A 13877-nucleotide genomic window follows, 5' to 3' on the forward strand; every position below is an offset into this window, starting at 1 on the left:
GTTCATCTGCTGAATATTGTCCATTTGTAAGAGAAAGGAGGAGGATGTAGTAAAAAACAAACCATTGCTCTAAGTACCATTTATGTATTTTAACTAACACGAAACTAGCAACAGAGCAGTATTCACAATAGTTAAATATTTACAAAACAAGAAAATTTTATAGTAATAATATAATTATTTATATATTTACAATTCAGTCGTGTGGCAATCCTTTCGAACCAAGGTCTTATGTAAAACCACGACCCAGTACAACAGAGATTCGTTCGAAATTATCACTTATTTTGGCACAATACCAGTGTAATTATTTTTTTTAATTTTCATAGATTTAATGAAATTTCTAATAACTAGAAAGAATAATTTAAGAACTGTCTCTGTTGATTTGGGCGTGTCATTTAGATTTTCAGTCTTATAAAAGTCTACAACTCGACCATATACGAACCACATACCTTGTCTTAAATAGGAATATGGAATCACATATTATTGGTAGGAAAACCCCATTCGTCTTCTGTACTTCATTTTAAATAGATCACAAGGGCATTTCTATCAATAAATTATCTAATTTTCAACATTTTTTTCCTTTTTTACAATAATAAAACATCGATTTCACATAATTTCTTTAAAGTTTTAAAACATTTTGAAACAACAAAGACTAAATTTCATATCTTATATACTATTTACAATGAAACATATTCTTTTTAGGCTCCAGGCCTGACATCAAAATACATACATACATTTAGTTTATAACATAGAATGTACATAGGTGGGAGTCATTGCTATACACAAAAATAACTAAGACTAATAATTTATCTTAAGACGAGAATTGATAGTTTTGATGTACAATAATAGTATGTAAGGACCCGGACTGGGAGGGGAGGAACGAGGACGGTTAGTTCTTTTTTACATATCTGGCACGACTTGGTCATGAGACGTATTAAGACAAATTTTTTCCTCCTGAACCAGCCAGGGATGAATAAGGACGTCCGATGCAGTCAGCCTTTCTTGTGGCTCCCGTCTCAGCAGGCTCCTGATGAGGCATTTTGCCCTTGAAGACAAACATTCAGGAATTATAAAGTGTCCTCTACTTATCTTAACAAACAAATTCGCATGCTCTGCATCGTTGAATGGATACCTGAAATAAAAGAATCAAAACATTAGACTTTTGTATTCATAATTTAGTATTAAAATAAGAGCAACAACTCTATAGGAAACAAAATAATATAAAATATCAATTACCTTCCAACAAGCATAGTGTACAGAATGACCCCTAGAGACCACATGTCAGCTGCCCTGCCAGAATACCTTGCATGACTCCTAAGTATCTCCGGACTAACATAAGCAGGGCACCCCCTCTTGTCTTGGAGGACATCATCATCACCATCCTCAAGCACTACCGCATCTTCCAGGCTCTCCAATTTCAGTTCCGTCCTAAAAACAAAAGAACAAAAAAATGTCTTAGTGGAAATGTAACTTAAATTATAGGATATTATAATGTTTCGAGCAGAACACAGAAATTATTCTTCTAAAACTTGGCTATTACTCTTTGAGGTAACAACTTCAAAAATTAAATAAAGGAAATAATGTGAATGTATAATACACCTAGAGGAAAACAATTAATAAATTTTGTCATTCTCCAAGTTAATTTTAATATTGGGTGTTTGGACACAGCTTCCTGAAATAGTTTAAATGGCTGACCAACTCATCGGCCTATCGGTTCAATGATACATTTCCGGTGGAGGATGGAAGGATGGAGGTCGCTGCCCGCCGCTCCCTCCTTACATAAAGACAATGGATGTGTCGAAAGTCGTAGCTTGCTCTATTCAAGTTTGGACTCAAATGTCGTCACGAAGCTCCTTACAACAGAACTCGCCCTATTGCCTCCCACTTCCAGGTAGTGTAGGGTCCGTTCACGATTTACTTTTAACACGATTATACTTGGAGGAGCAGTTTCATGTCGTCAGTTCTGAACCAGCAACTAGTATGATGACAGGAAAGAATCGCTTTCAGAGCATCTGGATTTATTAGAATAGTCAGAAAGTCTTTAAATTCCTTCCGAAATCAGGTGAAATATTTAATATTATAATCGCGTATTTTTCAAATTAAATACTATACAAACCAAGTATTTTCAAACAAAATGTTAAATTTGACATTTACAATCTTCATCGAATGATCATAGGTATGAAAATATATAATTATTTTTGGATCGTCACCGTTATAAAGCACAATATAAGTCGGGATGTTCTCATTAATACACAAAACAGCGATGTAAGTAGATCACGACAGTTAATGTATGTATATGAGAGTGTGAAGAAAGCAAAGCCTTCTGATTACTCTCTCGATTAAGAACCGGAGTAGAGGAAGATTAGGTACTTTCCCGGGTGGGAACATCCCACAAAGGGAGAAAGTAGAGCCTCCTTAAGGAACTGCTCCTCGAGGAGGCTCTGGCCCACATATCGGTCACTCTCAGAGTCGGATCTTTTGTTTGAATGTGTGTCGTTCCCGCTTCACATCCGTCAGCTCTACAGGTCCGGCTCGCTAGGTCAGCTTTCTAGCAGCTGTATTTGGGAACCGTATGAATGTAAAAGAAAACGTCCAATAGGCTCTCATCTCTTCTATCGAGTATTCTTAGGAAATTACTCTTCATTTTAGGATTTTATCCATAGTAAGTCAGTAAAAGAGTAGTAAAGACTTCTATTAAAACGAAACAAGGGTACAATATATAAAAACTAGTTGAGATTTTTTCGCAAAAACAAATATAAACATTTTTTCTCTTTCATTGAGATACAGGAAGATCATTGAGATATTGCAGCAATTCCCGGAAGCATAACAAACAAAGAAGGGTATCCACGCCGAATAAAAGATCCATCTAGAGGAGGGAGAGGTCGACGACCGCCAGGCTGTGAAAGAGGGAGAGAAAGGTACAATTTCTCCACACTGGAGGCGGTTACTTCACAATTACACTTAATATTTATATAACGGCTTGCAGTTGCAACTATAAAGTTTCCTTGCGCAAGGTGCTCGGTCTCACTTCCCAGGGCGTTGTACTCCTTCGCTTCCAACCTCTTATTCGGCAACAGATTTTCTTTTTTTCCCCCCCAGTCACTTTCTAATTATAGCCATCTTGAGCTTTATTTAGTTTACGTTACGTAGGAGGGTATTAACGAAGAACACATTCCATGTTCCCTGGTGGTTCAATTTATCAAATATCTTCTCCCCTCTTATTAATAAGGAATTTGTAGCAATATGCTACCAAAATTGTTTTCTATTTATTAATATATAAAACAGTTATTCGTTGTAATACAAAAGACGGTACATTGCTCTGAATATAATCTATCCTATAGAAAAAGTTAATATACGAATGAGGATTCGTTTATTATCAGAATGTTAGATCACAAAATTTCCATTAGAGACAGAAAAATAATGTCTAACATAATTAAATTACATAAATAAATTATTGTTTAAAAAATCTGGATTGATTCTTCGACAAGTTAAGAACAAAACTTACTCTAAAAACTCCACTCCACAATCACAATAATACTAAAATCATAGGAAGTTGCGGTTAACTTGTTTTTTTTTTCCGACGGATTGGAAAATGGTCTTGCTGACTAGTTCATCGAACCTGTTTTAAGATATTTTCTTTAATTATAGAGCTAATGTTAATTAATTTTCTATATTATAATAGTTGAACTTACAAAGGGTCTCCTAGCTAAATTATACAGGACTCTCACCTAGTGAGAGTAAACAAAGAAATTAATAACAAAAGTGAAACTCTCGACGCGGTATAGGAGCCTATTGAAAGGAGCCACAATGTTTTGTCTATTGCCTAATGGTTTCGGGTGCAACGTACCCTCCGAGCTAGCTCAGCTACCGGCTACCGATCTGAGTAGTGACAATACGCGGCACGGCACCTTATCTGCAAGAGAGACCGAAAAAAAAGTAAAGAGAAAAAAAAGTTCAGTGGCATTGGAATAAAAGAAATTTCTTAAATATTATGAAGACACGATAATAAACAAAATACGCTACTTAGTAATGCTAATTAAAAAGGTTAATTTGTACGTTTTCGAAACTATACTTGAAAAGTATTACAGAAAAATGAAATCGTAAATTTCTAAATTACGAAAATAATAAGATCATTTTACGTTTCTAGAAACCTTTGCTTCTAACAAAGATACCAAATTAGAAGAAAAAATGCCTTTATACACAAAGGAAATCGTATGATGAAGGTCTTCCGTCAACTTAATGAAACCTCCGCAAGACTAGTGATCAATTATTGAAGTTCCGAGAGTACGGGGCCCTAAACGGTAAAGTACCCCGTTTGGAGAAAGGTGCGTTTATGAAAAGTATGTTTTTCATTACAGATCCAATATTTTTTTTTGGAGGATATCGAAAATAATTTACAGGATGGTTGTGCATATATATCTATGTCAAAAAGCTACGCAAGAGTTTCCCCTGAAAGGGGCGAGAGGATTAGCTCCTGTGATCTGTCGAAAGAATTTATATAATTTTCGGTTCAGCCTGAGGCGAGATGAGAGTTGGGCAAATCGTTGGAGAATGGAGAAATGCGGAAACCCCCTCCCATTCTACTGGCATCTGTCGAAACCTCAACCACTTTCTACACCAGGCTTATGTGACTTGCTCTGGATGAGCCGTGGGTCGTCGACCTCTCTATCACAACCGTTATTCAATAACTTAATGACAAGTTTTTTTTTTATCAATATGTTATTTATTAGCTAATTATTTTTTCTATTTAGAATGTATACGTATATATTTCTCGGAAAACTACAATAAAGAGGCTTATCTATATGAAAATTAAAATGATTTATTGATGTGAATGTACTTATGAATTTGAAACAGTAGTGCAAGTAATAAAAAAATTCAATGGTTACAAAATCGGACATTACAGTTTGGCATTATATGTATCTGTAATATTACTGGACAAGTTGTGAAGGGGACTAAAACGCAAAACGTCGACCTTTTAAAAATTAAGTTATAACTGAGTAATTATTTCCCTAAGTTATTGTCATGTTTTCATCAGAAACTAAACATAGAAATCAGAAGGCTTACAAAATACTCCTCGTACACTATCATACAGGGAAATGATTCCATTAATCTTTTCCAGGTAGGAAAAAAATCCTTAAATAGTTAAACTGACAAAATTAACTTTCGTTATTTCTATTGCCTCAATTAGTTTTTCTTTACCTCCATTCTCAACAAAGAGCAATTAAAACACTATTTTGTGTTGAAAAAAAAAATCCTATTTGTTTTGAGTGACCATTTCATCCATATTTTAAAATCCTACAATAGATAAAAACCATAATGTTGTAAATGGATGTTATGGCAGAGAACCGAGTTGGTGTGGCGAACTGTGTCAAGATATTGCTAAATTGCTCGCAACTGCTTACTGTAACTAGCGCCACAATATCTGGGGCCGAGTTGCTTCACGTCTTTTGTAATCTATGTTAATGAAACCCAGCCGTCCGACGTCCCAACGCAGGCCTTTTCAATATCTCTTCGCCGGCTTCTCATTGACTGATGGCCTTCATAAGAGAAGGATCAGGTATCAAAAGAGGAATCCAACGAACTTAAACGAAATTTATTACTACATAGTATCAAGATACTTTTTGTAATGATACAATCTGGAGGGGCCCTCGTGGAAATAATTATTTCCCAAGTGCCTTCCTAAGTAAATGTCGAACACAAGGAACGGATAAACCTAAAGAATTACCCTGGGCTCAAAATGGTTGGCAAGAACCAATTACACTTAGCAAAACAGTGTGCAAGGAGACCGATTCGAATCGGAGTAAGATGAAAGAAACCAGTCGAGTTGCTCAAATGTTAGCGTAATACGCCTTAGGCTGCTTCCTATTGCCATTCGAGGAATTCACACACCGGTTCGTTTCCCCATTCGCGACAGTTACATCAGTAATCTGAAAATGACTAAACGTTATTATAATATTTTACAATTAATAGTTTAAGCTACCTATTGGATCAATTCCAACATTAGGAAATGAAAATAGAAGGTTTAAGACGAAATGCGACTTCAAATATTTAACACTTTATTGTAAGGGATTACTAATGAGACCATTCAAATTTAGGATTCCAAGATTATTATACTGGATTAAAATATTGAATTTAAGTGTATATTTTTTATATTCTAACATTAAGTTTCTCTTCATTATTTGGTATCAATTAAACTTCCCGCATGGACAGGCCGTTCTGGGTTTTAATCCTGCCATCAAAGCTTTATCAAACCTATCTTCCTCATCTTCAACTAAATTTACCTCTTTTCTTATTTTTAGTTATTGGCTGGTAGTTCAAATTTGTGTTTTGAAGATTTCTGCGAAAGAGTTACGGAGAATTGTTAATTAATTAAATAGATAGGAGAGTAAGCCACGGCAGAATATAAAGAAACTCTTTTCATTTTATCTTTCGAACTCTTTTCTAATTCTATTTAAAATGTAACAGAAGACCACTCCATCCGACACTGAGAGAGGTCCATAGCAGGGATGAAAGTACAGCGACGTCCGGTGATGGTAGAAGGAAAGGCTTGGAAAGTCGGGAAGAGAAAGATGGAGGGGAGCGGGGTCGTCGACTCTCAAAGTCACGGTTATAGGAATTGCTTGGCTCGTTCGCGAGGGAGTCGTTCCACATCCCTATTCCGCCATCTTAGGAAAGATTCTCTCTTCCGCTGGCCACGGAAGCCAACCAAGGCGTCTGACCTCTCATGGCCCACGATCTTCATCCGTAACCAATAAGCTCCTTAGTATATGAGCCGAGAAAAATTAAAATAAAATATTAAGTTCCTAGTTCTATAACACTCACTATAGGTTTAGAATTGCATTTCTGAGGGAGTGCACAATATAAAATACAATAGAAAATGTTTCTAAAAATACTTAAAAACTAAATTAAAGTTTCTTTCCCGGATACGTGATATTAATATCTTTTATATTTTAATATTTTTTTATTTACTTGCAACTAAATGACATAATAATAGTAAAATAAAAAACAAAAAACTGCAGTGCACTTTTAGGATAATAAAATAACAAACCACTAATTAGTGAAAGTCAGGGAAATTGTGATGATTCCTGAGGATTCTTCGTAAGATTTCGGACACATAGTTTAGCTTAGCGGAGCACCAGGACTCTACTAGTTTCCACGTCAAAAAAAAATTTGTCTTAGTCGAAATCGACGAGCACTCTTTATGTTATTTCGATCTATTATCAGTATTTCATATTAGTCGTTTCTTGATATCGCAAGAGAAAAAGTCGGTACAGAAAGGTGATGCGATCAATAATAACAGTATGAGTTAAATAATATATTATTTTTAAAAAATTTTTTCATCCTTCTAAAAAATAAACAATTACACCATAGCTGATTTCCAACTAAAAGAAGTATTCACCAGATTGGATGTTCTAAAGAGGCAGGCTGAGAATGCAGGTAGAGTGCTAAGAAAAGGTGTTTTCAACGGTTGCCTAATGTTGGGACAACTGCCCAGGCTTAGATATGACTCAAGTTACACAGCCACCGACTGATTAACTATTAATAATGTCCTACAAGGCCGGCTATGAGCCTCCGTGTTAGTGGCGATAAAAGTGATGGTAAAGTGAATACTAAATAAAGTTATAATAAATTTAAAAAAAAAGTTAATAGCATAACTCGGGTGCCCCCCATTCCTCCACCAAGAAATTTTATTTCTGCTAATCTTCTACTCAGGCACCTCAGAGGATTATTAGATCCAAATTGAAAAGCTAAATAACAAACTTGTTTTATGCTAGTTTTAGACGCAAGTTGCAACTTTTTTTAAATTTATGATGAAGTCATATTATTACAAAAATCATTTCTTGATGGTTGAACATAAATATTCTCCTTAAAAATAGGCAACAGAGTAATTGTAATATAGGGTAATGAAAGAACCGCTGCGATAATGTTGTGCGCTAGACGTCGGCCATCCGCTGAGGGTACAATCGCAAAAAGATACGAAGGCCGTTTCAATATAGAAACAATTCTACACAATCCATGTTGAGCGTTGAACGAGAGCATATCGAACTGGGGCAAGCAGCAAACAGAACGATTTAGCAAGAGGACTCAATTAGTTGTGAAGGACTCGTTGAGCAACCGTGTCCCTTGCTCTTCGGCCCTCCTAGAATTCGACGGCGGAACAATACAGCTACAATATACAATGTGTCTTCTCTTAAAAAAAAAAAAAAAAAGAAGTATAGACAAAAATACCGTTAGTAATGAGCAACCTTTAAAAATTTCGAAATCGAAAATCAGCATATAACCACAAATTAGGGTTAATTAATAACTTCCTGAAGGTATATATAATCAGAATATGACCGACAGCCACTACTTCAAAAAGTTTTCTTGTAACATTTACTCACTAAATATAGCGTGATCTTCGAAAATATGAAACAAAAAAGCCTCCAAAATTATTAGGACCAACACGTTATCATAAGGCTGATTAAACAAATCCGTTGCCTGTAACTAGAATAAATTATCTACTCTTATCACCAGTGATTAAATATAGTATAGTGATACTATACTCAAATCTAAAAATTACTTTATTTATGATAATAAAATAAAATATAATAATGGGAATGATATTATAAGAAACACATATGGAATGACAGAATCAGCTTGTTCTGGGGATTTCTGTTTTTTGCGCCCTTTTGCCTCTACCAATCTTGCCAACAGACATCCTATGCACTCCAGACGAGGAATTATCTCCACCGCCTCCGAGAAAAAAACTGGCCCGGGAGGTTTGACGGGTGTGGGCGCCGGTGGAATGCCGGCAGGTGAGCCCTAACCTAGCCTCTATAAGTTTTTGTAGCGTCTTCCAGATCCAGTACGTTAGTGTCCTAGAGCGGTCCATTCAGACGTTTGCTACCTGTGTCACTCCCACGACTATACAGCCGTTGGTGTATTTGTTAAAATAGTTGGGGGGGGGGTGTGGGATCGACCTAAAGACTTATTTAGAGAGTTATACAAAAGAGGAAAAGATATTTTGATAAATTGAAAATAATCTCTATTCATGATGATTAGTTGGTTCTGACAAAACATCAATTCAGAAAATATATAAGGGAAATAATACGGGAATTAATTGTAAAGTTATGTTAATAAGATTCCTAAGAAAGCCCCAGACCTCTCCAATTGTTGTTGATAACTAACTAGTAACCAGTTAAGACAATTTAGAACTGAAAACTACAAAGTCATACCTACAATGATCACAGATAGCACATAACATATCACTATGAAGTTCTTTTCGACAGCCTAGCGAGACTATTCGAATAGAGAGACAATAACTCAATTTGAAGTATTAAGAAACTTTTTTATCAACCAAACATTGACAAAAAAAAAATAATAAGGCTTTAAAGAGATCAAAAACCTTATGAAATCAACTACTGAATTTCTTTAATACCTACAACAATAGAAAAATTAATCTAATTATAAATAATATGTATTAACTAATAAAATAATTTAATTATATTTTTCGAAGCTGCTATTATTAAGAAAGGCCCATGAAGAGCGGATGTCCCAAAGGGTGCGCAGGTCAACGCGTGCAGGTGTTGGAAGGCAGAGACTAACCGCCACTGCAACGGACTCTAACGTCCAATCTCTTGTGCGGGTGTTCTTTCTTTTTTTCTTCTCTTTTATCCTGGGAGGGCCAACTACCTGCTCCTCTAGAAGATCCAACCATTTAGCTAGAGATCGGATTTGAAAGGACAACGAGGAGGGGAAAACCGTTGGAATTTCAACCGATTTCCGCCGCAACCGTTGAAGAGCAGATGAATTACCAAATGGTCCCGGTGTTCTCTGGGGTCGGTTACGCTCAACAACGGCCTCTTCTGTTTTTTTTTTCAAGGCACAGGCTAAGCGGTTGGGGCTCGATAATTACTTGATGACTGATAAATGATATCTCGTTTGTTTATATAATAAATCTATATAATAAATGTTTATATAGGTTAAAAAATATATATTACATTTTATTATTAAAACTTATATATACTTTTTCCTAATACTGGGAATATTACATCCTAATATTGGGAAATACATCGCGCGATGACTTAGGGCTCCATGGTCTGTTGCCCATAGAATAATAATAATATATTAAAATGTTTATATAGGTTATAAAATATATATTACATTTTATTATTAAAACTTATATATACTTTTTTACCCATAAACACTAAGGTAAATATGTCTCAAATGAAGATTGTATAATTTCACACATAAGACAAACATAAAAAAAAACAATTACTGTAATACATTATCAAATTAAGTTCTTATAATAAATATTTCAATTATTAAAAGACCATTATCATTATTATTATTATAGACTGTCTATATCCGTTTATAAAATAAAGTAATAATTTTTTAAGGATGTAGAACGATACATTGAATTTGAGCCGACGAGAAATAATTAGGTTGAAAAGAAAAATTATATGAAATGAACAACATAGGATCATCAGTAGTATTATCCAATTATTGAATCTTAGCATTGTAAAACTATCGTCGTTCATCCATTTTGGACTTGATGGATCCCTTTCAGGCCCGCCGCCAGGGAGGGGCGGAATCCCTTGGGCCTGAGATAATTAATTATAATTACATATAAGTAAAATTGAATACATTAATTAATTAATAGCGAGGACATTTATCTAACTCTGGCTGTGAAACCTAATTTATAAATAATTATGTTGTTTAGAAGTAGTATTATAATGTTTTCAAAATAAACCTTTATAATATTAACATTATCGGTATCAACATTATTGAATAGGTTATTATGATTTTGTGGCGAGCCAGGGCTCAGCTGAGCTTTGATTAATTTATATTGCTTATTATTGTACACTCTTTTAAAAAGATACAGAAAAATATTATTTGACTTAAATAATCAGTGTTGCCGATACAATATGATAATTGCATATTAACAACCGGTCGTTACATCTGTCCGTCAGTTATCACACCTGCATCCTATTGTTGAGGACCCTTTTTAGCCACCCTTCCAGATTCCTGCCGTTACGTAAACGTGTAACGTATAATGAAACAAACACAAACAGTCACAACCGCCACCATTATCATGCTCTTGACCTAAAGTCAGAAATGGGAGAGCTCATCTAGTAGGCAGTGACGTCAAAGACTGGTAGTAATAGCGTCATAAATAATTCTTCTAGCTCATTTCTTTTTCTTTTTTTCTTTCTTAGGGTCTAAGTCTTACCTAAATTTTTTTACGTCCCTCCGTCGAGACGCCCTTTTACATTTCTGTCCTTTAAATATTCCCCTGCTCATGGGGTTAATAGAGCGGTGGTATTTGTAACGGGGAGAATAGACACTTTCTATAACACTTAATCTTTCCTATTGTAATAGGAGTAGAATAAGAGTACATATCGATGCTGAGAGAGTGAAACCCTACAACAATCGATTGGTTTCCCCAACTTGTGCTAATTGAACCCTTGGAGGACCCCAGCAGCGGACAACGAACTTTTCCTTTCGCCTTTTGTTTCTCTCTCTCTGCTCTTAGAAGGCAACGACCTGAGGACCTTTACTTCCTGGAGGGTTCATTGTGTTCATGTCAACTACCGACGTTTATTACTTTTAACGGTTTCTACTTATGGTTAAATCGATTAAATAAAACCGATTTATCTAGAACTATTTAGGTAAACCTCGTACAGATTTCACAGATATGTATATCAGCAATCGTAAAAGAAAATTGGCTAACAATGTCTCTCGTAAATATTCAAAACTTTCTAATACCATTTTTTTAAAAAAATAAATACGAATATTAAAGCACTTTATTAAATTTAACATGGAAGTACAACTTTTAGTTCTAGATAATTTATTTCGAATCTGATAAATCTATCGATAACAACAGCGGTGTATCGTAGGCAATAAACAAAAATTATATCACTAAGTTGAATTATATTTTAAGGATTCTAAACCAGATATATTTTTGCATTTTTCGATAATAAACGTTTATTATTGAAGATAAACTTATAAAAAACTAATAATAATAAAGAGATAAAATGATGTATACTGATGATGGGTACTAAAATAAGATTTTTAAAAATTTATAAAAACTTAGATCATAATTGGATCTATAGTATGGCTCTTAAAGTTTTGAAAGTTTGGAAAATTTTGAGGTTGAAATTTTCTAAAATTGAAGTCAAACTAATAAAAAAATCTGTGTATATTTGTTCGTTAAGGCCATTGGGATTAATTCGAATTATGTCAATATTATACGACATGGTAGCAAAATATAAATATAAATTCAGAAGTAAAAAATATCGAGTTTTAAACACTTTTTGATCAACTCCGTACATGATTCAATCCACCCATTAAATATTTTCAAGTGATAAGTTAATGCATCGCGTAGTTTTCTTCTTTTATCCTGTTGACAGAAATGTTTGCGAAATGTTGTGATTCATAAAGTAGTAGAGGTAGTTACATCACCTATGCGCTCAGATTGTACAAACATCTTGAGCAACTACGTTCGTGGCAGATAACGCAAACGATCACTCATCCGGGAAATCGTAGATAGTTATTGGGAAAGTCTTCTAAAAGTGATTATTATATCTATATTATTGCGAGCGTGCGATCCAAGAGGCAGCGGAGACAGGGGCGAAGAAAGGAGAGAGCTGCTAGTGGAAGGAGAACGGAAGTGAAAGAGTTCCGGTTGGGCTAGATATCGCCCCAGTCGTGCCAATTCTCTTTTAGGGCGCCTTTTATCTATCTCTCTTTCACGCTCCTACGCGCGCGCCTTATCTCTGTCAGTTAGTGGGCGATTTAAATGCACCTTTACAGTTACGTAGAAAGTGGGTTTTGTCCGATTCTAGTATTCTAGATGCCGGAGAGGGAGATTTTAGGATTCTTCCAGAAAATACTTAGTTCAGAATATTCTTGTTAAATGAATTTATATGTCTAATGTGGCTCCTCTTAATGCATGAGGTTTGTATCAACTATTTCTCCTCTTTGCAATATGAATCACTTACATTGCTAAGTATTTTATTTTATCCCTTTTCACTGATAATGAAATATGTCATTAGTCTTTAATAAAAAAAAAGGGGGGGAGAACGAACAATAACATTTCTAAAAAGAATTTAATGATTCTAACCAATTGTGGAATTAAAAAACCAATAAATATCATATATGAGTAATAATGATTTAAATATTTACAACAAAAGTTATCACGCCTGAGAATATGAGATTTCAACTTAACAGAAGAAAGCTCATATCTATATTTAGCTTGGGAGAGATTGATTCTTCTAGAGTTGCTCAACATTTGATAAGGTATCACGGGGAGTAACGAGGTTGGAACGTTAAACAAGCTTGAGTAATGTCTCTCTTTTTCTTAAAATATTTCTAATTTTTAAAGCCATTAAAAACAATATAATGAAATTATTCAATTGCTTATAAAGTTGCAAAGCAGGCTATTGCACAATAATGTCAATTTTATCATAAATTTACTAATCAGCAATTCGTGGTTGAAGATATCTTACTGTGGTTTTTATAGATATTTATAGTTTTTACGCTAAAGTCAACATTCTGAAGATAATTTAAATATAAATTAGCTCTAAATGTTATAAAAGACATATTGCAAGAGTTCAGTAATAAAAGATTAGAAAGAAAGTTTTTACGGTTTTTCTGTTTACTTTGTGGTCAACGCTTTTAATTTAGTTGTCTAATATTATGTTCAAATAACTTTTGAGTTTTAGTATTAGGTATTTCTCTTTAAGTTAAGGGTGAACTTTAATCGAGTCTTATTGTTATTTTTTACTTTTTAATCATGAAAATTAATAAAACTAATTTAAGACACTGTCTGCTGTACAAATTTCGAAGTAGTTCTAATGCAAGTGAAGTTTACAGAAACATCACATTTGTTATCAATA

General features: G+C 34.4%; 1 protein-coding gene across 1 annotated transcript in view; it reads right to left on the bottom strand.

Moving 5' to 3' along the window:
* Positions 1-68: 68 nt before the first annotated feature.
* Positions 69-13877, bottom strand: part of LOC106691773 (tribbles homolog 2) — a 26341-nt gene continuing 12532 nt past the window's right edge. Inside the window, exons 4-5 of the mRNA XM_014437665.2 lie at positions 1234-1425; positions 69-1129 (exon numbers count right to left, since the gene is read on the bottom strand). Of these exons, the coding sequence (XP_014293151.1) occupies positions 898-1129; positions 1234-1425 (424 nt within the window). The 3' untranslated portion in view covers positions 69-897. The remainder of the gene's footprint in view (positions 1130-1233; positions 1426-13877) is intronic.

The sequence above is a fragment of the Halyomorpha halys genome, unplaced genomic scaffold (genome assembly GCF_000696795.3).
Source record: "Halyomorpha halys isolate HHAL.00 unplaced genomic scaffold, Hhal_1.1 Scaffold52.1, whole genome shotgun sequence".
Taxonomy (NCBI): Eukaryota; Metazoa; Arthropoda; class Insecta; order Hemiptera; family Pentatomidae; genus Halyomorpha; species Halyomorpha halys.